The sequence below is a fragment of the Haemaphysalis longicornis genome, unplaced genomic scaffold (genome assembly GCF_048455015.1).
Source record: "Haemaphysalis longicornis isolate Haplotype H1 unplaced genomic scaffold, Haemaphysalis longicornis Haplotype H1 scaffold_9, whole genome shotgun sequence".
NCBI lineage: Eukaryota > Metazoa > Arthropoda > Arachnida > Ixodida > Ixodidae > Haemaphysalis > Haemaphysalis longicornis.
In genome coordinates, this window is record NW_027526460.1 from 41,075,359 (window position 1) to 41,101,329 (window position 25,971).

General features: G+C 48.0%; 1 protein-coding gene across 2 annotated transcripts in view; it reads left to right on the forward strand.

Moving 5' to 3' along the window:
- LOC144152189 (uncharacterized) overlaps window positions 1-25,971 on the forward strand; it is a 648,411-nt gene that overhangs the window by 222,300 nt on the left and 400,140 nt on the right. Inside the window, exon 1 of one of the 2 annotated variants that reach the window (XM_077683416.1) lies at window positions 1,847-2,353. The exons of the other annotated variant lie outside the window; for it this stretch is intronic. Within the exon in view, the coding sequence (XP_077539542.1) occupies window positions 2,128-2,353 (226 nt within the window). The 5' untranslated portion in view covers window positions 1,847-2,127. Of the gene's footprint in view, window positions 1-1,846; window positions 2,354-25,971 lie in introns of those variants that run through there. 2 annotated transcript variants of the gene reach the window in all.

A 25,971-nucleotide genomic window follows, 5' to 3' on the forward strand; every position in this document is an offset into this window, starting at 1 on the left:
AAACATGCGCTTCATTTTTTCGTCTTTTTTCCCACCTAGGCATCTCATTTCAAGTTTTAGCCACGCAATGTATCTGCAGATTGACTTTATTAAAGATATGTTTATGCACGCGTTCCTAGATAAATGATTACTGTTTTCAGTTTTTATCCTGTTGTGTGAGAGAGAGAGAGAGAGAGAGAGAGAGAGAGAGAGAGAGAGAGAGAGAGAGAGAGAGAGAGAGAGAGAGAGAGAGAGAGAGAGAGAGAGAGAGAGAGAGAGAGAGAGAGAGAGAGAGAGAGAGAGAGAGAGAGAGAGAGAGAGAGAGAGAGAGAGAGAGAGAGTCTACCTACTGCGTACAGCTCGTCCATCCCCGGCTCCCTTCCAAACACAAAATAAAGGTGTGATTTTTACCTTAGTACGTGATAACACGTTCTTGGCGGTTCCCTTCGTACACAGCAGCTGGGCTTGTCTATGTTCGCCAGTCAGAAGAAGATTACTCGTGGTACGAGAAATTCATCTTTTATCTCTCCATTTCAACTATGCGTTCGTGTGGTTTGGACATTAATACGGTAACAGTGACTCCTCGGCGCAAATTATTGGCTTATAAGCCGATGGGGTTAGACACGCTTGCACGAACTACCGGCATCAGTCTCCGTACTGTAGCAAAGCTTCAAGCACGTCGCTCAATTAGAGCCCTCGCCGGTCATTCGCGCGCGCGATCCAGTCTGCCGCCAATTCGAAGCCCGGCCGCCTTGCACACCACCCTCGGGCCCCGTGGGCACCGAAGCGAGCAATAAACACGTTCACCTTGACGCGGGCGAAGCACGTGGGATAGCCGCGCGCGCGTGCTTGCAGCCTTTGACTGCACGCGTTGTAGCGCTCATTATGCAACAAGAAAAAGAGCAGCAAACTGAAAGGTGAACCAAGCCGAACTCCTTTTGCCATTGGCCGCGCGCACCAGGCGTCGGAATGACTCCGCGCGTCTCGGTCGGTGCGCCGGAACGCGCAGATGTTAAGATGTGGGATCGCTGATCAGCGGCCGTCTTCGAGCCGCTGTCAGTGCAGGGGAGACCTGTGCACCCAAGGGACTCGGAGAGGGAGGAGGGAGAGGCGGCCTTCACCTTGCACAGCGACACCATGGGAGGACACGACGGAGACAATGCAATGTCCCGCCGCGCTTCGCCAGAGACGAAGAGACAACATCTAGCGGCGTCGTGTCTGAACGCCGCTGCGGGAGACGACGGTGGTGTGGCCCGTCTCGTCGGTCCTTGTGTGGGTGGTCGCGTGCCGCGGGCCCCACAATTCAGCGGTGGTGAATAGGAGAAGAAAGTTCCACATCGCAGGATTTCCAGCGTCGTCGGGACAGCGAACGCCATTGTATTCCTGGGAGAAAGGGTGACGCGCGCCCTTTCTGTCGGCTCCTGGTGGCACACTTTGCGGATGCCCTTGGCTGATCCTTGGGCAGGGGCTTTCGAGCGTTCACTCGACTGTCGGCGCTCCTCGCTGTCTGTGGTGTGTGTGTGTGTTCGCGCCTGTGAGTGTGTACAGTGTGTTTGTGAGCTGTCGGTGGCTGTAGTGTTTGGCGCGGCACGTTGCGGTGTCGAGTCTCGTCTCTCCACTCTGCCCCTAGCACTCATCCCGCTCGAATCTTTTGCTTAGGAGAAGAGCCAACCGGTCGTGCGGCGTGTCTGTGAATGTTAGCGCGAGAGTGCACTGTGGTTCTTCTGTTCAGCTTGCCAGCCTCATTGGTGTTTCTCCTGGTAGCTGCCTCTTCAACTCCAGCTTCTACGTCTGTGCCAGGGATTGTGTCTAGTCGCGCGGAGGGCGCTGGTGTTCTGGAGTACATCATCTGGTTTCCACAGCGCGTCGACTTTCGCTTGTCTCTCACATTCGGACCTGGATAGTAAAGGCGATTTCTGCAAGATAGAAGACTAAGCAAGACACATCCTTTGGCAGTTTTGTTGCACTGTCAGTACACCGAAAAAGTGACCAAGAAGTGAGTGCTTCGGACGCGACATGCCACAACGTTTGAGTTACTCTTCAGGGGATAAGTCTTAGCTTTCTCAAGCATATCAAGGGTGAAGAACCCGGAGCTCTTTTCTGAGAACAGTGCTGCGCGTTCTGCTTCGTCGGCATGTCTCCATATGCATGTACTGTAACCCCGACGATACCCGCCGAGGTGCAACCATGACAAGGAAAAAGTTCGCCAGGGATACGGATCGTGCTTGTGAGGTGAGGTCGTTCAAGCGTAGAGGATCGATTGCGTCGCTGGACCTGCGGGAACTTCGCTCTCCGAGGCTGTACAGAAAGCACCCCTTCAAGTTCAGTGTCAGCAAGCGGTCTCCAAGCATCTCGGGAGCTCGACGTCGTGCCGGTAACGTCATTGCTGGCCCCAGTTCATTTACCAGTCGTGTTTCGTGGTTCTGGAGCACGTGGTGAATTGCGTAGATCTAACACCAAAACATTTTTGTCCTCCCAGAAAAATCGTTCCTTTAATTTAAAACAAAAATAACGTAAGATTTAGTGTAGCCATCGAAATGTTTGTTTAATCTCATTGTTACTTACCTTTATTAGGTCAGTTTACTTTCTAGCAGGGACTTCACAGAAGACCTCATAGCAATAATTGTTTGCCACACCCAAAATTTCAGACTGAAATTAAACGCACCGAGGCTACGCGTGCCATAGTGCCGGGCTACGTATTAATTGATTAACTTATACCACTGGATGTTCCGTAACAGGTGCCAAAATATCATTTACCGCTGACTACTGTTGGCCGTTTCTAAATAGTGCGTATCGTATGCAGTAATATATATATATATATATATATATATATATATATATATATATATATATATATATATATATTGTTTGAGGGGCTTATTCTATGAAGACAGTAATAAGGGCGTGCAGTCAAGAAAGACAAGGAAGGCACAGGAGAAAAGGGGGTCAGTCATTTATTCTTCTTGAAACAGAATTGTATTTTTATGTGTTTGAAAGATATAAGGAAAGTGTAAAAAAACATGCTCGCCATGCTTGTCAGGATGAAGAATGCGCATTAAATAATTAACTTGTCAAAAGGATGATGGGTCATGGTGGGAAAGCAAGGGGACACACTGTAGAGCGCAACCACGGTGTTCGCCATTCCTTTGCTCCAAACCGCGGGAAAGACAACTCGCGTTTGGTCGCTCGTTCGAAGGAAACCGTGCACGCCGCTTTCGCACTTTGCTTATTTCGGCCGACGTCGCTTTAGCGATTTGTCCAACAATTGCATCCAGCGTAATGTCAGTGAGCAATCACAAAGCCGTGCCATTTGGCCACGCATTGTTGCTGTTCAACACCTGCCTTTTTACTCCCCAAGCGCGCTTGAAGGAAGGCAGATTTCCGGACAACCATAGCCGAAAACGTAATGAGAGGGACTGAAAAGTATTTGTGTATATTTGGCCACGACTTCTCGAGGAGCCTCGTTTTTCAGGCGTGAAGGACAAAGACATATTGTGCTCACGGGGAAAAAGGACTCTAATAAAGAACGAAGGCCCTCGAGCCAACATTTTTTACATGGCGCTTCTGAAGCAATCGTCAAAAAATCAATCCTAATGGCCCTGCGGGAACAAAGGAGCGGAATTTCTCCGCATGTGTGTATAATATTTTACGAAACATGCATTTATTTATACAAATTACTCCCTACTAATATGTTTCCCCCCTGCTAGAGGTATCAGTATAGGCGCATGGCGTGAACAAGTTGTAGCATGGTATGGCCCCCCCTTGAAAACGTGCGCGAAAGGACACGGCCTCGTATGCACACTTCACCGCAGTGCTTTGCGGACCTAAGGTGAAGCTAGCAGTGCGTGGGCTATTCCTTGTCACGTCGGGGCGGGTCTCAATTTCTGACTTCCCGGAATAGCAAAACTTGCAACACTACCGAGAAAACGCTACCAGGGTTGTTTTCCGCACCTTTAATCGCCGACTTGGCGCCTTCTAAACAGCGCGGCGTAAAAGTACGGTAAAATCCCAGATTTTTATCGTGTTTGTTCTTGCTTCGTTCCTTTGCGCAGCCGCTTCCGTGTTAAGAGCGTGGCATGTCCTCTGGGTACCTTCAGGGCAGGAGACGAGGATTTTTCCCTTGAGAACACTCAATGATAATCGCTGGCTCGGCCATTAGGGGGTGATCCCGTGACTGACCTTCGTGGAGATGCATTTTTATTTACTCAACGTCATGGCTAAAGACGCCCTCAATTTAGGAATCTCTCGTAAACACGTAAAACAAATAATTATAACTGAAACAAGTGGCGCAATTTTCTACATTAAAGAGCTTCTTTATGAATATAGTGAGGTTATTAAGTGCTGAGAGGAATATATTGCTTGAAACATGTTTCATATATTACTTGCCGTCCGAAAGATGGTTGCAGAACGCGCGACATTCCTAAATTCATCGTCAGAGGCTCCGGTTGGAAATTCCCCGCAATCCTGAAGCTTTTTGCTTTTCCGTACATAAGTGTATGCAGTCGGTGGTTATTATAAATCGAAATCAACGGGGCCTCTTATTCTTGCTTGAATTATCCGAAATGTATTTATACCACTTACAACTGAAACCAAGCTTACTAACTACAATTCGCCAAAGTAGCTATTATATAGTTTATGGCGTTTGTAAGCACTTCAAGGTACATTTCTTTTGGAGAGTAACATAGCCAATGCGGAGGAAACAACTGCCACCTGAAAAAAAAATGCACCCTTTTAGATTAAGAAGCTCTGAAATTCTTTAAAAACACTGGGGACAGACAAGTTTTTTTTATTTCGGCTCGATTAAACAGAGGCAGCAGCTATTCGAATCTTGTTCACCGTCACGTAACTATATTCAAAGAAATGACAGCATCTCCACTGCGTGGATGATGGCGAGGGTGCGGAGTAGAGGGACTAGAAATGACATCCAAGTTGCGCCCCGAGTGACATCCTATTTGCGCCCCGACCGTCATTCGATTTGAGCCGTGAGTTGCACCTTGATTATTCCCTAAATGAAACTGCAACTCACGGCTCAAGTCGAATTTCACTTGATTTTCGCTTGGTAGTGGTGTGCGCACGGATGGACGCGGACGGACATTGGGAGGTCCTAAGGTACTCCGCACCGTTACAGGCGAGGGAGTAAGCCTTTTGACTCTCGGGTACTGACTCACGGTCGTGGCCCAATGGGTAAGACGACTGACACGAACTCTGTCTGGTCTACCAGACACTGGCTCGAATCCTGATGGTGCCTGTGTGATTTTTTGCGACTGTAAATGTTGTGCACACGGACGCGGACGGACATTGTGCGGTCCTAAGGTTCTCCGCACCTAAAATGTCCAAAATCGCAAAAATGAATCACACGAGCGTGCGTGTAACGCCCATATCTGCGGCATCACGTGTCCACGTCTCGCCCTGTTTCTCGCATCCTGTGAAGACGGACCTCGAAACGGAGACAGTCAACGTATTCAAATTTCGCGCGAGCGCGCACTGACAAACAGAGCGAGGCCTTGGCTCCTCCCTCGTACGCGTCGGAGAAAACGAGTTCACTGCGGGGGCTCTGGGCGACGCATCTGTCGCTCTATGCGTTCGTAAGCTTCCCGGAAGAAAAGGGCCGCTTTATGTTGTTTTGTCCGCTTTAAGCGCGCCGGCGCGCACTAAGTGAGATACTGTCGCTCGTAAAAGGCTACTATGCTCACGAAAGAGGTATGCTGCATGCAATACGCGTAGCGTTTAGTAATTTTCTCAGTATTATGGTGGTTAATTGCTTGAAATAAATAGCGTGAATTGACTGAATTGATGTGAGTTGAGTGACATATTTTAATATTTTTACCGGGCTAGAGACGTGATGATGAAAAGTAGCGTTTAGTGAGAAAGATATTTTCAGATAAGTCCGTGATGAATTGAGCGTCGTACCAAGCTCCGGTAAAGCTCCTGTTAATAATAATTTATGTCAATAACAACTCCCCGACTCAAACAACCACCTTAGAAAATGTCTGTAACTAATAGCTTCCACGCCTACACGAACTTATGGCTCTGAAAATGGTCATATTCAAGCTAGGCGCGTCTTTTGAGGTGTATTAAGCGGATAGTCCATGAATCGAATTACGCCATTTCAATTCCTCGATCTTTCTCTAAACATTGATAATGGCGAATGGGCCAATACCTGAATATTTACTAAAGCGAAGCTTTGTTGTCCTCACTGATGCCGTTGTACGCCAGCACGCCCTGCAGGAAAGCCAACTTTCGCTGATGATGATGATGAATGGTCAAATGGGTGAATTGAACGCCAAGCAGCAGGTGCAGATTCGCGCCGTAAAACCCAAAACCAAATGTTAGGTCTACGGGGTGCACACCCGAGAGTCGCTGTGTGTGTTTTAGAAAAGTGGTGCGTACCTCCAGAGTAGCACGTACACTCGCAGTGTGGGATTGGCCAACCAAGGCATCCATCCCGTGAAAGCTTCTCGTTCAACCATCGTCGTCGTTAGGCGGAGGGATGCATGAGTTTTGTGTTTACCCTTGCCGGGGTATAAATACCGAAGCCAGAAAATTTGGAAACCGAAGAATAAACATGAAGTGTTTGTGCGGGGAAAGGGAAAGAAGGGGTGCGGATGCGCGAAATGTAGAGCACGAAAATGAGAAGCGAAAAGATAAGCGATCGGCCATTCGTTGTCCAATTCCAAGCGACGAAACGGAGCCTGGATTGGCACAAAGCCAATTTCGGAGTGTAACGGGATCACCTTCTTGAAATCGCTTCCTTTGTACTGCGTTAGACCCAAAAAAGAAACAGAAAGATGAGAACAGCACGGGGCTCGCAGCCTTCCCTGAGTTACGACTCAGGTGACGACTGCCCAAGCAATGAGTGGCGTATAGCAGACTCGTGCCGATTCAATTGACCTCGCCTCTATAAGCGGCGAAGCCAGTCGCCATTGGCCTGACAAAAGGCCACGTTCACGGCCGCAAAATTCGCCAGCGCCGACAACGCCGAACGTTTCTCAGTACAATTCCGCAATGGCGACCGTGAAAATGGGAAAATGCGCTGGCGAGCTGAGGTGCGACCTCGCGACTGTCGATCGACGAGAGCGCGCCCGTCTCAGTGTATGCGGCGACCGCGCGCTTAGGAAATGGCGCGCGGCAACTCCGGAGTTTTTTGTGCTCGTAAGCTTATTGTGTGGAGTTGAGGGCCGTGGCTAACACCGTCCATGAACAAGTTTTTTTTTTTTTTTTTTCATTTTTTCCCCATCGCGGCTTGGCGTGTGTCTGCTTTTTAGTCATCAATGCGCCGGCCGTACCCCTAAACGGAGTTAGTTCCAAATGGTATGCGAGGTTCTTAGACGCGTGGCGGGGTGATGCGGACCAGTTCTCCCACGAGTGGCCCCGTATTTTTCTTTTTTTGACGCGTTATTTAACTCGTGCTTCCCGGCAACATACTGCTTTTAGAATGCTCCGCTGTTGAACTTTTTCAAGGACTCGCCTTTTGACCCTTTGCTTCCCGTTGTAATAGCAGAGCAAATAGAAGAATTTCCGGCGGCATTCGAGACTCGTGGGGCGGAAGATGCGTCTGCTAGTTGTCAAACGTGCTTACTTCAGATGATGTATCCCTTCAGCAAGGCTAGTGTGGAACAAAGTGCCGAACGTCTTTGCGTTGTATGTTACGTTCAAGCTATCAATAGAAAGGAAACTTCGAAAAGGTCAACATCTTGTGCGACCTATCTGTTTTTATGAATCATTCGTCTTGCATGCATTCCTGCGAACGTCAAGTTTTAAATATGCACCCTTGCAACTAAGGTGCCGTCGTCGGTAACGTCTTTGGCTGGGTCAAAGCGAGGGCACACGCTTCTATCTAAATGTACGCTTTAAAAGGACAGGTTCATTTAGGTCTACGAAGTTTCGATTGGGGGGCTGCGCTATAGTCCGGCCTCACTTATAAATGCTGCTTACAGAGCTTGTAAGCCGAATTTTATAAGCCGAATTTGGGCTTTAATGTATATTTGCGTATTTTATTGCTGCCTGTAGCACGACTGTCTGTCTGTGCGAGTCCGCGCCAGTTGAGACATGAGTAGTTCGCCGAGTCAGCGGCGTGGTACCACAGCTAAAATGGAATTGAAGCAACTGTTTGTTCATTCATGAAGCGATAGCAGGACTTCCCTTGTGTGGCCAGAGTGCATGTGCGACGGGAAGCCGTTGGACTATTTGGAACAGTCTTCGTCAGAGTGTATTGGTATCGAGTAGAGTAGAGAGAAAACAACAAAAATATTAATTGCTTAATCACACAAAGGACTGCGGGAGTAGGGCAACGGAGAAAGGAGAGTGTACTAGTTTAATAAAGTGGCTGACTTCATCAGGACAGGCTCTGAGAGTTTTACTTAGTGCGCTACAGTTGGCTTCACCCTCAGATGTCAGAGGTATCAGGCAAAAGCTGTGTTTGAAGTTTAAAGTTTAGAACTTGAAGTTCAGAATTGGCGGCGAAGTTTAGCGAGAACTGTCGATTTGGGCGGCTGTGGTAGCACGTCAGCAATCAGTGCCCAATAAGTTAGTTAGCGCACATTGAGGCATACAAGCATGCAAAATATTGCTGAAGGATCACCTGGAATAGACCTCCAATATTCCGCGCGAATGGACCACACGTGACGTATGGCCTCAGCTAAATCATTTGCAAGGTTCTGCAACAAAGTAGCTTGAATGGAGAGCGCTTAAACTTTGACTAGTAAACAAGGACGAGAAAGTCTGCAACACGGGACGAAGCGCTTAAACTTTGACTAGTAAACAAGGACGAGAAAGACTGCAACACAGGACGAAGTGTTGCAGTCTTTCTCGTCCTTGTTTACTAGTCAAAGTTTAAGCGCTCTCCATTCAAGCTATGCAGCACCAACTAGCCGCTACAGATGTTTTGCAATAAAGTAATAAGGATGAATTTGTAGGCTAGTTTGTGGGGCATCTTAAAAGGGCTTATAGCGTTCTGAGACGGGGACACATACAGGCAGGACGCAGCATTGACTACAACTGGATCCTCGCAGTTTATTTATTTCTGTTTGTGCTGTAGAAGTTTTATTCAGGTTCCGCTCTTTCTGTTTACCACGGGCCCGACTTGAAGGGACGCTGAAGGGAATTGTAAACATTGTTAGTTAACTTACCAGGTTAAAGTCTAGAATGCGTAGCCCATCTTTTGCTTATTTTTCTGGTGGATTCGCGTGCATTTTTTTTATCGAGAAACCTCTGCTGAAAAGTGCGTATCCCTCTGACCATCCTCATCCCCGGTTCGCTGATGTCGGCTGGGAAAATGCACTGAAAAGTCCCCAGTGCTGATCGCTCGTCTAACATCGACAACCTGCACGTGAACAAACAAATAGTCGATATTACACATGGAACGGGAGAAAATTAAAAAAACTGCAGAAAACCATATCTGCGAATCGTGAGATAAATGCGTAAACCGCTCTAGTAAACACTGTTTCCTTGAAGTCGACTTTTCTGTTGTACAAAAATGAATTTCTAAAAAAACATTCCTAGGGGCACTGTAGCCGATCTTTTATCTAAGTGTGAAGGCCCCAGCGCCTATTATTAATGGCATTTACTTCTGAGGCGAAAGTGGGAAACACACTCTTACAGGTGGAGAGATGGATTACTCGTGGAGTCCACGTGGAAATGTTTCCCATTTTAAATTTTGATATCTTAGATAGCACGAAGCACAATGTACACCAGCGTGACTTGATAACTGTACTTGGTACGGCGGCCACGAATAGTGCACGGTGTTTTCTTGTCGGTCGCACTATTGCCGGGACACTTAGTGTTCAGGATTTCGTTAAATAGTCAAATAATGGACTACGTGCGCAATGCAGCCAAAAATTCATTTCTCTGTCCCTCTAGTTGAGTCCTCCGTAAGAGTGGCTTGGCTGCAAGGCTGTGTGTGGTGCGTGAAAGCAAGACAATGCACCCTGGCTTCTGCGAACCTTTCGGCACCGGATGTCGTGATGAGTCACTTATTGTTCTATACGAACACAAAGCAAAGAAAAGTGGCAAATTACAGCGTGAACGTCGCGTCTAGCGGGTAGACGAATGACCTCCCCCACAGGATTCTTCCACGTTGTTATTCAAGCAGCGAGGTCGGTGTACTGCAATATTCGTTTACTGCATCAGTTTTTCAAAAGCTTGTTGTGGTTTACTTGTCTGTCGCCGAAAATTGTAATGGATGACATCCCAGAACCAACGATAATTTTCCAGTCATTTTTTTTATATATATGCGAGGATTGTATCGCGCATGCATACGTTTAGTACACATGGCAAAAACGATAGGAACACGCCGCCATCGCGGCGCTTGAGTTTTTTAACACCGTTGGATATGGGTTTTTTGTCAATATGTCCCAGCTTTTACGGTTGAGGTGAAAATAAATAGACTGTCCGCCAACGAATTCCTTTACGGAATATAATCAAACCCTATACATTTCAAGTATCTGCCTATGAAACCTAGCTTGCTTTCGTTTACCTAGCCTAACCCCCCTTACTTCGTAAGGAGATCAACTGGAAGCATGCTCAGGAAATGTGATGATTAAGCCAGTGACGGGAACTAAGCGAATTTGTTAAGTTTTCTTATGTAACGGCTGAAGGGCGCTTTCAAAATGCGAAAAGTCACTTCATTTTTTTAATTACTTCCGATAAGTTAGAGGCGTTCATTTAAAGGCCTATACGTGGTTTCAAAATTTAACTAATGCACAAGTGAATTACGATTAGGTCAATTACAGGCATAGCGATGGCGCTTTGTACTCCCTTCTACGGGGACAGTGTTACGGGCCAAACCATCTCAGCGCCAACCGTCGCTCCTTTTAGCACACCTAGAAGGGCTGCAAAGAAGTACAGAAGCATGCTTTTGGCGCTAAATTCAAACAAGCATAATTGTATCCGAAAGGGAGTAGTCTTTCATAATAAGTATCTAATCATGCCTGAAATTGTTTTAACTTCATCGCGTCGATCATCCCAAAGTAGGAACAGTCGTCAAATGCGAAATATGTATGTAAGTAAATAAGTAATCAATACAATTGGTTAATCGACCGCAGCGCATGGGGATTTTTACACCTCCGGTATCTGCCTCTGTTGTGAATAACGCCTGCTGATCTGCACTTCGATAGATGCCTCAGGTATTGTTCTAGTACGAGCTGGCCATCTCCGCAACGGACACAATTCCTTGGTGCTGTTGCTCCGCCTTCAGCTTACGTGGATAATAACGATGAATATTACAGTGCCAGTTTTAGGGGTGCTTCGTCGTCGTGATCATGGATCATCGTAATGAAAATGACGACGATCCATCTCACGGTGACATGTGACTTCACAAAAAACCTCCGATGCGAAATCTTTCTTTTCTGTTCTGTTTATTGGTCATATATGGGTTGTCATAATTATGTTAGTTACTTTCCATAGGCACTGCTCCCACTTTAGTTGGAAAGGTTTTTTGGGGAGGCACAGAACATTTATGCGCGAGAACTTTTCACACAAGTGATCGCATGCGTCCCACATAAAGGTCAGCTTTTTCGGCATTGCTCGCAAAACATCTGCTTTTTATTGTGATTGGTTAGTATTGGCAAATAAAAGACTATAATTCGGCGTAACAAGAACCAGATTGTGAACCTCCCTGTGCATACAAGTTCTACCGCGTGGACTAACAGTTGGTAGAAACGACCATATCAAACAGACAAACTCGGGAAGCGGCCCTAGATGATTATGAACCGGACCAAGAAATGCTTGGCTTTCGGCGCGAGCACGGGGAAGTCATATTCATTCATTCATTCCTTCATTCGGGTCGCGACCTTTTTTGTATTTTTATTGCGAGAGAAACAGGCACTCATTATCGTGTCCCCAACACTTGCTCATCACGTAGCGCAAGGCAGCTGGTCAAGAAATGTTTTTACAGAACTCTGCCTGTGGTCATGTATAGCGTTCGCATTTTTGCGCACCCGCACGAACAGGAAGTGTTTGCGCTCATATCTGGCCCCTATTCGCAGAGCGGTATCGGCGGATCAGTGCTATGCAAGCCACGCTCTATGGGGCTACTATTCCGGTTTCGGATTCTAACGCTGCCCGACGTGAGGCGGCCATACATAGCGCCCCCACCATTGCCACCTTGACCTACGACCCGTTGAAGCGGGACTCACTTTGTTCGCGATAAAGTTGCCTCGCCGTCCGGTCGTTCTCGGCGCATAAAAGAAGCCGCTGCGGATGCTTGAAACGCGATACCGTTCCGTCCGAGGCGCGCGACTTAACCCTTCTGTGGCACCATGTGTAGCTCTACACCAGGGGGAGTGATGTACCGGTTGTTTGGGGTCGCGTGGTTGCGTGTGTAGGGCTCCTGCGCTGGAGTTTTGGCGACATGCAGCGCCCCTAGTGGCCGATGCGTCTGGGTAGTACAAAAGCAGACGACCTTCGCCACCCTTCGTGTGTTTTCAATTAATTACAAGCCAGAGCGAAAGACGGTTGAACTTAATTTAATCACAGTGTGATGCGTTTAAGTGACTGTATACTGAATAAAATGCCCTTAAAGTAGTTGCAGCGGCTAAACAAAATAATATCCGCTACAACAAGCCGATGTATCGGCTTTCTTTTGATCGAGCTGTCGCGATCTTAGCGACGTGGGACAGTATCCCCAAGTCGGGGTCTAACCTCCTGACGATCCTTATCGTTCTTTCTTCTTGCGTACCGTTGACAAAGAAACAGTTCGCTAGTATAACATGAACACAGGATGCTGCTGATCCTATAGCCTGGGGTAACTGTAAATGGTTGTTTCAGCGGGGGCATATGCAAGACGACGCGAGAAGCGCAGCCGACTCAGCTCACACTGCTGGCCTGGCACCACCTTAAAAACGAGTGGAAATTTTATTTTGTATTTTCGCAAACTAAATGATTCTTGCTCAACATTTTACGCCATACGATTTACGAACGCCAGGGTACATGTGTACTTAGGAGTACGTGAGGCAATAGCATCAAATAAACAAATTAAGCGCAATTAAAGGACGCAAAATAAGCACCAAATCGCATGTCCGCTATTGCAAAGATGTGTAATTCTATATTTACATAACATAACACAGTCATGTGATCGTCACTGACTGTGTTGGTTATATATCTACTGCAGGGGTCGGCAACCTACAGCCCGCGGGCCGAATGTGGCCCGCGGGCTGTATTATGCAGCCCCCAGCGCATCGTCAGAACCCCCACCCCTCCCCCTGTCACTAACAATCTGAACGCCGACACGCCAGTTTTGACCTTAAATAGCGTTTGACGGGGAGACAAGGACAGAAAATTGATTGCTTCCAGCTGCATTGTTCCCCATTCTCACACTTTGCCAGATTATTGTCAAATATTATTGGCAATCCGCTGATTTTTTTTTTTTTTCTCTTTGCCTTCAAAGCCCCCCTCCCCCTCCCATTGCCATCCAGCCCTCCGCCGTGTCGACCGGCTTCATGCAACTCGGCACTACACCTGAATACGTTGCCGACCCTTATTCTAGTCTGTTAAGTGCGAACTGGGGATATTGATGCAAGAGCGTAATTAAATAAAGTGAGAGCAAAAAAGGAAACAGGACGGCGACTGAGTTCGCCCTACCACTTTGTTTTACGGCCACTACTCTCGCAATCACAAAACAGATTTTACGCTTCTGACGCTCGCTGCATTTTGTCACTGAGCCACGCAATGAAACGGCAAGCTAGCGCTGCACCATGCAGTCGTAACGGCGACGCGAACCAACAGGGTTTAAGGAAAGTACACGCATAGTGCCCATGCACGTACGCAAAAGCGTGGGGCACCGCTGCAGACGAGCCGGCAGTCCGCTGGACTCGCGAACTTTTACGCACGATAATCGCTGATTGCGTTACTTTTTTTTTTTGATCGCCTGCTGTTGAAACGTCCTTGTCACCAAGTGTATCAGTTTAAACAAGAAGCTTTCACTTCAAATTTCACTTCATGCGACCATCGATCTGTGAGCCTGCAAGTGGCAGAGCGCCGTCACCATCCCAGCACTTTTGTCGACGCTGTAAACGTACTTAACGCTGCAAAGCTTTTTTTTTTTGTAAAGCCAAGTTGATCGCCGGAAGATATCGGACACGTCGGGGATGGGTTGGGGACCATGTAGCAAATCAATCGCGAGTATCGAGCTCATTTCGCTTCTGTCAACACGGAATCCTATGGGACCCGCCGCAGCTTTGCACTACCCGAAAATACTGCCCAGAAGTCGGTTTCGCAGCGCCTTCTGGGCAGCACAGGAGCCTTGTAGCTTTGTCGGAGATGGCTCGGCTTTTTTGCTTGATGAGCTTTGGGGTTTCAGTCGTCTGAATCGTTGCGCGCGAAGTTTATGTGAACTAATCTTCCTTCCCGTTTTGCTTGCGAGAAATGAGAAGTAGCACACTAAACAAGCATGGAAGACGATCTGCTTGTATTTATTAAATGTAAGTTATTAAATGAGTTGTTTATGTTGTCGCTGGACTGCCATGGGAAAGATCATTTTTCCTGAAGTAGACACTGTCGTGGTCCGTTAACTTTTGACCGTGAACGTACAGGTCGTTTTCGGCTAACTGTTTTTTCTCGGTGGTCTTCTTAACGTACGGGGAATCATATAATAGGTTTTCTCCGCAATGCACCTGTTTGACCGTACGTTGGTTGCAGAGAAAATCATCAACACGAGCGCACCAGATGTAGCAAATAAACGGGGATACTTACAAACCCGTAAGTCGAAAAGCTGAAACGGCTGTGTGTTCCATATTTCGGTGCACGTTAACGGTCCCCAGGAGGTCAAAATTAATCCGGAGCCCTCCACTACGGCGCGCCTTATCGTCTGTGTAGGGTCGGCGCGTTGGACCTCATGATCAATCAATCAGTCAATCAATCTGTAAGAAAGTGAAATTAGTTTATTTAACTTTTGTGGGGCATTTGTTATTTAATGTTAGTTGCAGCCTACGTGCATCACAGAGTATAAATGCAACTTTCGCGGACAACCTCTTCCGTGTCTACATTCGCTCTCGAGAAGAGACAGGTTAAAAGGAAGAGGAAACGGAGAAGAAGTTGATTTGAATCCAACTGCCAAAGCCAAATTCTTCATTTTCAATCCCCCTGAGCGGGTTTGTCAATTTTTGTGTGGGCCGCCATCATCGTCCTTATCATCTTCTTTGTCGTCGTCATTATCATCATCATTATCTACCTGCCTCTGCGCCGAGCATAACGAGGGTGCAACCAAGAAGGTGCACATTTCACCATTTCTGAACATAAACCTGAGCGTAAAGTAGAGGCTCGGCTGCCGGCACGGTACGCTACCTACACGCTGCTTGCTAGTCGCGCCAGACACCTCAACCCGCCTCGGAGATGCGAAGGCTACCGCTGGCCCGATTCGCGGGTGCAAATTCGCTCCAGCGCGCGCGGAAGAGAAGCCAAACGAGGCGTTTCATTCAGGGGCCCGGCTCGCTCACGTTATCGAAGCGCTCGAGGAGGAGGAGGAAAACCGCAAGCCACCGACGAGGCGGGCGTCGCTGTAAAGACAGGGCCCACGTCTGACCGGAACAGTTTGACCTTTGCAGTCTCCGCTATCGCGATCTCCGATCGTTTTATTTCTCCTGACCGGATGCCCGAGTGAGCGGAAGAGAAGGGAACTTATCTGAGCGGCCCGTGTGTCTTGCTGTTCTGCTCGGATTTCCTCGTGTTTGTCTTTCTTTTTCTGCTTTGTTTCTTCTCTTATTTTCTTTTTTCTCGTAGTTGGTTCGTTTCGTTACGAGATCGCCGTAGCACGTGGCCGAACGTGGTGTCTCGCAGCAGTATAATGCAGTTTAAAGGGTACGCCGCCTCCGGATCCTCCCCACCCTATCACCCGGAACAAGCGATCCGAGAGAAGGCCAGTCTTGCGACAGCAAGCGTTTTCTTTTTGTGTTATGTTTTGTTTGTGTCGGCTTAGGACCGGACAAACTGGAGACATCACGGTGTGGCGATGTGAAGCTCGATCGGGTCATTGAGGACGCGTCTTGTTTGGAGTACTTTGAACAGATTGCGAGTGGCGTGCGCTTTCGGGTCGGTTATCTGTGGCAGATTATGCGGAGTCCCCAGCGACTGAAATAAAAGTCGGGACGAAACCTATTGCGGGAAATCTGTACAAGTTTAGGTAAGAATTCATTGGGGAAATGAATCATTTTTGATACGAAGGGGTTCAAAAATAAATTCAAGGGGAAAGCCAATTCAGAGATGAAAGAAATTGAACTCGGAAGGGGACCGCCAGCTGTAGTGCAGCACACAGCAGTAGTGTGCTGCGGCTAGCACAGTAGTGTGCTAGCCGTAGCTCAGCACACTACTGCTGTGTGCTGCACTGCGGCAACGTATACGTCACAGGGAATATTGAAAACAAATATTCAGTTTGAAGGAGCACGCAAAGTGTTCTTTTAGCAGTGAAGTGACGGCGTTGTAGCAGAACTTTCTTGAGGATTAAGGGGAAAGATAGATAGTTGCTGGAGTGGGCCATTTTTAGTGCAGTCCTTGGCCGTTGTTTGAGCAAGACGGAGACGCCTTGCAAAGGTGAGTTGGCGCAATTATGAACCAGGGGGCGGAGTTTTCAAGTCTAATACCTTCAAGTCTAATGCGCGTTAGTGTGAGCTTCCTTAATTGTTTATCTTCTTCCTTCAATCCCATCCTTCAAAACTCAAGAAGCCTTCCCAATGAAAGCAGTTGTACTCCCACTCGTTGTATAGGCGACAGGCAACTAAGTCAAAGGTACAGAAACTGCAGTAACTTGGTGAGGTCTTCGTCCTGCAGTGGACGCAAGCAGTATGATGGTGATGGCGACGGTGATGGTCCACAAAAAGATATCCCAGCATGCCAATAAGTTTCCCGCAGCACCACTTTCTTCAGTTCTCACCAGCAAGCTCTGGATAACCTTGTTTTTTTTTAAATGCGTAGCATTCGCCGGAAAAAAACAGAAACGTTTTGTAAATCACGAGGCGACCTTCGTAGCCCGTTCTCGCGCAACTCACGCACATGCTCTGAAGCCCTATATATATGCGCGCGGTTTAGAGCTAGCACTTACCTTTCTACTCCGCCTATCACAGCAGCGTCTCAGCAAACGGGTTGAGGAAAGCGCGTATCGTTCTCTTTTCTTGGCGGATGGTAGTGAATGTGCAACAACTCTCGATGCCCGTGTGCAGAAACCGCCCACACCATTGCGGCCGTACGCATATCGCAGCCTCCGCCGTACATCACCTTGTCGCCGCCGAGGCCTCTGCTAGCTCGCTCGCTAAATGCGGGGGCGTCGTTGCTCGTTCGGCTGAAATACGTTGCGCGACCTTTCGCCCAGGTATACGTAAGCCTCGCTAAGTCGTCTTCGTATACCACGGTCAATTCCGGGCAGCGCTGCCGGGGCTAATACGAGCGTCTGTCCCCACCTATCAACGCAGGCCTCGTTGGTGATAGCCGCTGTAAAATTATCTTTCCCATTCCCATGCTATCCAGCGTACGTGAAGCACATAATAATTATTTGTGCACAGAAAAGCCAACGTGATGTTCCTTGCAGCCCCTTTGTTCCAGCTGGTTAGCGGTTCGCTCTCGATAACACCATGAAGCTAAAACTTTCTCCGGAAACCGATTTGTTAAAATACAATTGAAATTGTGATTTTTTAAAATAAGCTGGTGAGCTATAAGGCGCACCACAGTGGACGGCAACAGATTAATTTTGTCTTTTTGGGGGTCTTCAAGGTGCGCTGAAATTCGATTCGTCAAAGGCGCGAGCAACCTATAACTTGAATAATGCGCATGTGATGTCTATTCTACCAGGATCAATGCACACTTCTCGAATCATCCATCGAGCTGCTGTAAACCTATAGTGAAAAAAGTGTTGTGGGAGAACAGCCAGTGGGTGAGCTTAGACAGAGCGCAGTTAGTAATGTAGTGTCGAGGGCAAGAAACGTGCGTATGAAATGCAGCACGACTAACGAGAAGAGCCGGGATAGCAAGGATCGGCGAGATTTTGCCAATGGGTGAAGCACATGGAGCTCGTCTCCTGGTGCGGAGTCATACGCGCGTATACCATGCGTGTACTGTAACAAGTCCCGCCTTGCGGTTTGGTGTGCTATCTCGGAAGTGTTGTCATTCGCAACAGTCATTACCATATAAATGTCAGTCGCAAGACGCGCCACCACCTCTGTGACTACAAATAAGCGCATTCCCAACGCCTTCTTTACACATGCATTTTTGGCGTGCGACGCATGTTTACGAGAAATATCAAAAATAACTAAGAAAGGCAGAGGAACGGAGAGAATTTTACTTGACCCTGAAACGTATTTTTTAGGGATCGTACCACAGCTTGGGTCAGTTTTATTATCAAAGTAGTTAGCTGCAGGTTTTCATTATCTTCTGGAAATAATTTTCTACGCCTACGTTTCCCGGACAGTTATTCGACCATTACTTTCCCTGCACGCAATTCGGGCGCTGAGTGCGGCCAAGGCGTTGAGTTTCAGCGAGGTCGGCGGTGGTGTGGCGTACGCGACGAAGCTGCTGATGCTGACGTAGCCCCGGTGCTTCCTTTTCCAAACGCCGTTAGTTTTCCTCGAAGCGAGAGCGCGGAAAGGTTGATAGCTAGAGAAGGGGGGGGGGGGGGGGAAAGAAGAAGAAGGGCGCGGGCGTCTTCGTTGGTTGAATATGAGGCTGTGGGCGTACACGTACACCGACGGTGTTTCTCGTCGTTCCGTGAAGTGTGTGTTTAGCGACTGCATGCGACGGCGTCGGGACGGCCATCGCCTGTCAGAATAGTAAATATAGCGGCGTAAAATGATAGACCTCGGTGCACTCGCCAGTCGCGGCTTAGCGCGAAAGTGCGTATTTCTTTTTTTTTTTTTTTGGCTCTCTAAGAAATCTCTGAAGCGTGCACGGGTTTTGTTTCTTAAAACTTATATGCCTCCTCCCTAATTCGGTCCCGCTCCTTTCACCAGTCGCTGTCATATCATCAAGGCAAACCTTGTGCGAAAATTTCGCAGAACCACGGGAGCGTGCCAAGAGCACAGCTTCGATGAGTAACATTTCCGGAATCTCACAAGGCGAAGGGAAAAAACAAACAGAAGAAAACCTTGCTGCGAGTATAAAATGTATGTCCTCACTCCGTTATGCACGTTGGAAAAAAACAACTGCAAACCTTACTTTTTTTTTACGTAGTTCTTAGCGACAGCCTGCCATTTGATCCGTTTAGGGCATCCGCTTTAAAGTCCCGGATATAGTGACGCAGCAAGCGAACAGAAACGCCCGGTCGAACTTTTGGCGGTTGTGGTTTCGCATTACAAGGTGTATCCTTGGGGCATTCAAAATGGGGCGCCTCTATACAGGAATACATGAACAGGCTGAGGTTCATTGGTGAAGTAGCTTATCAGCCTGGGGAACATAGCAGGGTAAAGCTCCTCGGACGAAGCCAGCCGAGGTACCAAAAGAAGTTTTGTATCCTGTCCCACGCTCGTCACGTCAGAGCAATCGCTTGACCTCTTCTAGTAGCCCTGCCCGTTTATGAATGTAGCCATGTTTGTGAAAAAAAAGGAGAACGAATTTAACAAAATTAAAGCCGTTCCACTCAATGTGAAGCTGTCGGAAGTGCAGAGCAGTGATTCGCCGTAATGGGCTGTAGCGCCGTTCTCCGCTCACTGCTACCACCCAGTGCAATTCAAATTTTCCGTCTTCGCAGTGCTCGCGCGCCCTCTGCCTGAAACTGCGCCAGCGGGAGTTCTGCTCTTTTTTTGCTTGCTTTTCCTCCCGCACGCGCCGACATTTCACTGCGACTTTTTTCGCTCATTATCGTAAAAACCCACCTAACGAGCGGTCCTAACTGAATGAACGCGAGCGCTGCCGGTTAATTACGTATACTTTGCCTGAAATGTACCTTCAGTTATCTTTGCGTTAAACAAAGGTGAGATGTATGACAAGTGCCAGCGGTGCACGAGTTTCGAACGCTTATGACTATATAAACCGCTTGGCTTTCGAAGCATATGGGTTATAGGTAAATGGTTACGCCGCGACGCCAGCCGCTACGAAGGAACGCCGTGTGTCTATACTTTGATCCAGCGAGCAAGCTACGACTCAAGGCGAGCCCCTAAAGTGCTCTTCACTTATAATACATGGTAAAAAAGCACATAAGCACGCACACTGAGCTTTTATTGTTGGTACCTTTATTTGGCAGCCCATGTACGGGCCTGCCCTTACTAGTGTTTGTTGCTGGGCGACAGCGAAGCCAGCTCCTGCGGTGATAGTGTAACCGCTGGATAATGCAGGACACTTTCGTACGCAAGAGAAGGAGGGGGGGGGGGTTACAAAAGACGATAACAACCTCGCTTATTATTAAGAAAATATGGCTACCGATAATTGTTCATGTGTGCATAAGCTACGCACTAGCTCCGTGTGGCTTCGATGTATGCTCTCATTGCGAAGTTGAGCCATTTGGCAGACTCAGCGGGGTGAAAACGAAAAAAATTAGAAGGTTGTCTGCAGTCCGACGTCAGCTGGAAGTCTGTAGTTTGAATATCTTTGAATTCATCGTGTTAGTTTTTTTTCCTTGTTTCGTGGCTTTTTACTTTTCCTTCTTTTATGCTGTCCTTTTTCATAATTGAAGCATTCCGTCCCCTCCCCCCCTCCCAGAATAACATCATGCGTATGCCACTGTTGTAAGATTAAAGTAGTGCAGTCGTATGGCTCGCCAGTTGCCGGAGAGGGAGGGCGGATGCTGAGAACGGGTGAGTGCTGAGAAATCTTCGCGCGGCCATCGGACCGATGCATTTCCTGTGCTCACAATTTGGATAGCAGCCAGTACGGCTGGCCAATGCACAAGTTTCGTCTGTGCATATGTGTAGAAAAAACTGTGGTTTATTTTTCTGCCATAGGAATCGGTAAAACAAGAAAGTGAAATGCGCAGCGAACTGAGCGTGATTTGCGGGTCGGCGGCTCTCTTGTGGGTGTGCTTGGCGAGCGACGTCCTGCTGGCGGGCCGCTTCGGCAAAGGTGTACTGGCGTCATATCCGTGACGGATATGACGTCAGTGAAATATTGGTGTATCCCGGCATAAAACTCGTTCGTGTTAAAATATAAAACCCGAAAACGAACAACCCGAAGTATAACGTACTCTTTAGTACTAAAGGTTGCTTCCCCACAAGAAGGTCCTGTGTGCAGGGGTGCATTCTTTACAAGCAGCTTGCTTCGTTGTACTGGCGTCACTTCCGTGACGGATATGGCGTAGTAGAAATTTTCGTGAATCCCAGAATAAAATACTTTCGTGTTAAAACTTCTTTGTCACGCTAGCATACAAGGCGGATACAGGTACCCGACTCTAGGAATTAGGAACATTTGATTACTCTAGGGTGCGGCTGGATGCGAAGGTTTATCGAACATTTTTCATCCTCCGTTCTCCGCTCCTAATCTACCGAAGCAGGAGCATCTCAACACTTTACATTTATGTGGACCTCCTTGTAATGTTCATACGAGGGAGATCTTCCTCCTCTTCACATCCTCCTTCCGCCTCTCACCTAAATATCTTTCTTCCCAAAGAAACCGGATCCAATGCTCCTTCCGTTCAATCCGCGTACCAGAATCTCCATTCCGTCGTGTCTCCACCAATGCGCGCTCCACCCCTCGGTGTCCCCGCGACAACAGCGGAGTGTGCTCCGTACACTACCGGCGCCTCTTTTCCTCCCATCGGGCCTGCGTGCACACCGTGGTGCCCACGGTGCCGTAATCGAGTTACGCGACGACACCGTCTCGTCTCTGGGGCGCCGCTTTTCCCCGTGGGGAGTTGGGGGGGGGGGTATGTGTACAGCACCCAAGACACGCAGCAGCCGGACCGCATCAGTAACAGGCCGGCATTGGCGGGGTATCGCCGCCGCTGCTAGCCGAGAAGAAATGGGCTAATGACGGCGACGCTGCCGGCACGCCGCGATGGTCCGGCTGAGATAAGCGCAACGCCACCAGTGCTGCGCTGCGCTCTGGCCCACATTCGAGGCCGGCCGCTCGGCGGCCAGCGTTCTGGCTGCGGAGCCTCTGCATGCCGCCGATCGGGCAGTCCCCTCGTGCTATTGGCTGCTACTCTATATGCGTACGAATGCAGGTACCGTTTGCAAGTTGCGGGCGCGGAACCACGGTGCTCATATGCGTGCACGGATACGAGTATGTTCGAATACGGGCACATAACACAAACTTGCGGGGATGGAATACAGAGAGAGAGAGAGAGAGAGAGAGAGAGAGAGAGAGAGAGAGAGAGAGAGAGAGAGAGAGAGAGAGAGAGAGAGAGAGAGAGAGAGAGAGAGAGCATGTGCGTGCGCATGCGTGCGTGCGTGCGTGCGTGCGTGCGTGCAGTTGCGACTATTTAGGCTTCCTAGATAATGCGAGAATCTGCAGGAAACGATCGTTATGCTGAAATCGCAACTTCTCGCTTTTTTTCAAAGTTATTTGCGGTCACAACTGCAGTGCAAAAATATCAAACCGCGTGTAACGAAGCATTACTGAAAATGAAACCAGTTTCCCGTCCCAAGCAATTCGATTTTGCAATGGTTTAAAGTAATACATATGAAGGTGCAACTGCTTAACGTACAGTCGCGCTCACTATGACCTACACCGCTCATTAGTATTCCCAGCTTTATATGACCTTTGTCTGGCCCCCGGGGTTAAAGACCCAGTGCGCATTAGGAGAACAACGTCCTAATGAATCAAGCCTTATCCTAACGTATATGCCCATAGTCATTGTTTTGACGATATAATCGTCTGAATACTAATGAGCGGTGTAGGTCATAGTGAGCGCGACTGTACGTCCGGAGAAAAATAACGATAATAGCTACTCGCCCAGGGCATTGGATATACGTGTAAAAATTACGGTTCTTTCTACTATCCACGACTCGTACGTAAGAACACAGTGGAAGCAGAGGCCTTAACGTTTAGCGCACTAAAGGCAGGCCATACTGGGCGCCTAAGTTAAAGTCTTCGGTATTACTTTGCCTTGAATAGGCGTGTTTGTGACTCTCCAATCTTAATAGGATCTGCAGTGAGAGCTTCAGCGAAAAGTAACCACTGCTTGTGCGCGTACGCACCCGGAAGCGTCTAAACCACGCCCCGTTCCCCCCTTGCCACGCCCTGACGAGGTGGTGTCCAAGGCGCGCTGTGCAGTTACGCAGGAGATTGTGGGTTCGATCCCCAACCCCATAGGCCGCATTTCTGATGCAGCCGATATGGGGACGCGCCCGTGTGCACGAAATATTGGTGGGTGGGAAAGGACTCGGAGTGGTCTGAATCATTCCGCGGGCTTCCACTCTTAGTCGCTCGTCATTGCCGGGGCGGAGATATTCACGCATTTAGAGCCAGAATTGAACTATTGCCACCCCTTCGTTTTGACAAGGCGACATTTAAATTGCTATGTTGTCAATGTCTTTGCTGAAGCGTCCTTAAAAGGCGGTAAAAGACGCTCGCAATGGTCGAACGAGCTCGCAAGTAGCTTTTGTGGCTGATCGTCTCAGGATGAAAACTGTATGCTAACCGAAGTTTCGAGGTATTAGGACTTTAGGTGGACCGTGATGATGATGTTTGGATTTTTGTGGCGCAAGGCCGACTGAGGGCAAAGAGCGCCAAAGAATGGTTGGTTCATTTAAGTGACATGAATGTAAAAGTAAATCATTTCAGTAAAAATAAACAATGTAAAACACAAGGTAATAAAGATGACTGGTGTAAAGAGCCAGGTTGTCGTGATGCATGGTAAGAGATGAGATGTAAAAACTTGACACCAGTGAGAAGCTTAAAAAGACGCTTGTAGGAAAACATGGGCTCGTCTCCTAAAAAGTACGATGGGTGAAACGGGATGTGTTGTCTGTATAGTTGTGGAAAGTGTTGTGTCAAGTGCCTTGCATTGAATGAGTATGTGGATTACGGATAGGCCCTCTCCACACCCACTGTACATGGGTCTTGGAGATCCAGTGAGCAGGTGGGAGTGTGTTGCATGTGTGTGGCCTATCGGTAAACTTGCTAGGGTCACTTCGGTGTGTCTGTTGTGTGAGTCAGTTGTGTATCGTCCCAAGTGTGGCTTTATTAAATGTAGCTTGTTGTCTAACTGTTCACTCCAGTGAGTTTGCCACGTGGACCGTAGCGTATACGCAAATTCGGTTCCTCGCCCCTCAGAAATGGGTACAGAAAAAAAGTGGCACGAACACAGGGGCTATTTCATCAATTACTAAATTATACGAACAAAACGTGAATGAACGAAAATTCGCTTTGCATGGCCCAGGCTTTGTACAAACAAGCAATGATTGCGCCTTCGATATCGAATGCACACTTCATGGCGGTAATCGAGCGCAACCTCCGCAAAGCGAGCAGCGGAGCTGAACGAAGAGTATGCATAAAGGGAGAGTAGATTTCCTTTCCTGTCTGGCGTAGAAAGTCAAGTGAGTGGTTTCCAAGATTGCCTTTGCAAGGGATTCTAAGACATTGCCTCTGGGACTCACCTTTTCCGCTGTTGCGATTGCCTTATTTCGTGGCTTCCCCCTTATTCTTCAAAAATATTTACCAACCCATCCCCTGTATTTCAATGAACGTTTCTTATCATCATCATAATCGTCAACCGGCCTGAAGAAAATTGAGAGAAGTGCGAACGCTAAAAGTGCGTCCAACCTTCGCAAGAAGTGCGGTCCAATCGATCGTCAAACCTTCGAATACCCAAAGCGCAAGCGAAGAACAAACCCACGCGACGATGTTTCCCGCGCTAAGTAAACGCATCTATCATACGATATAAATGTGTACCGATACGTGGTTTATGAGATAAAGGTATAACATTGTACTCCTTCTTCGTCATCGATGCGCGTACTGTCTTACCTACAACCATTCCTTTTTCGCGATTTTTAGGCAACCATTTTCACGGAATGGAAGCGCGGTTTCACGCATGCGCCTTGTTTCCAGCGATTTTATCAGACAGAGCCTTTCGGTCGACCGCCTAGTCTATGGGGAAATGCATTACTTTTTTGACAGGACGCCATCGGTCCCAGTAAGACAGCTTTCGCTTTAAGATGGTAGGGGGTTGTAGAACCCTGACCGCCCCCAGCATTCTTCACGAACTAGATCAGAGGTAGAAGAATTGGACGTCCACAGTGTCGGGCATCGTGACAGGAAATTTCGCCCTGGCTTTGTTCTTATTTGTGTTGTCTTTAACATACATCCCGGTTCATGTGCACAGCCCGCTTAGGCGCGCCAGGAGAATTGTGATCGAGCAGTTTTGGCAGCTGAGTGTCTAATTATTAGTTGGCGCGAGCCACCGGCCATGTTTCCTTTTTTTTTTTCGTCGTTTACTTGACCCAGTTTCTTTCCCGATCTTCGCCAACAGCTGCATTCTGGGGGCCAGTAAAGTGGCACGATAGGGGCTTCAAAACGTTACAACGGATGAGTGACCGCCTGCTTGCACTGTCTTAAATCGGCGCCTCTTTTGGAGTATCTCGTTCTTTATGCACGTTCTTCATACTAAATGGCCACAATAGCCGTCAGTGAGCCGTGGTTGCACCTTATTTTATCCCCGCGTGTAAAGTAACATTTATCGTGGCAGCCTAAACGCTGCGAGACGGCTCTACCAAACTTCAACGCAGATAAATAAGTCCCGTTTGATCGTGCGATACCTGCATGCAGAAACGCCTTCTGTACACGAAGCATACAATTTGGTGCAGCCCCGCAGGTCTTTGCCGTCGATATTTTGGCGCCATTTCTGGTCTTCGCCTTTTGAAGTCAATCGCAGCTGGCGGAGACAATTCACCGCTCAAAAAAAAAAAAAAAAAAACTTTTATCATAACGGTGTATATGCATGGAGACAAAGTATATGGGCAAACTAATTTCTCGAGTAGCAACACTGGGGGCCCGAATCCTGCCTGCAAAACGTTGCAAGGGAAGCGCTAAGCAGGTTTTAAGCAGGACATGAGTACATGCTCCATAACCGAGACTATAGGATTGTTCCGATAATTAAAAAAACACGCCAGATTGGTTAGCACGAAGAAAAAATTAAACTACTGC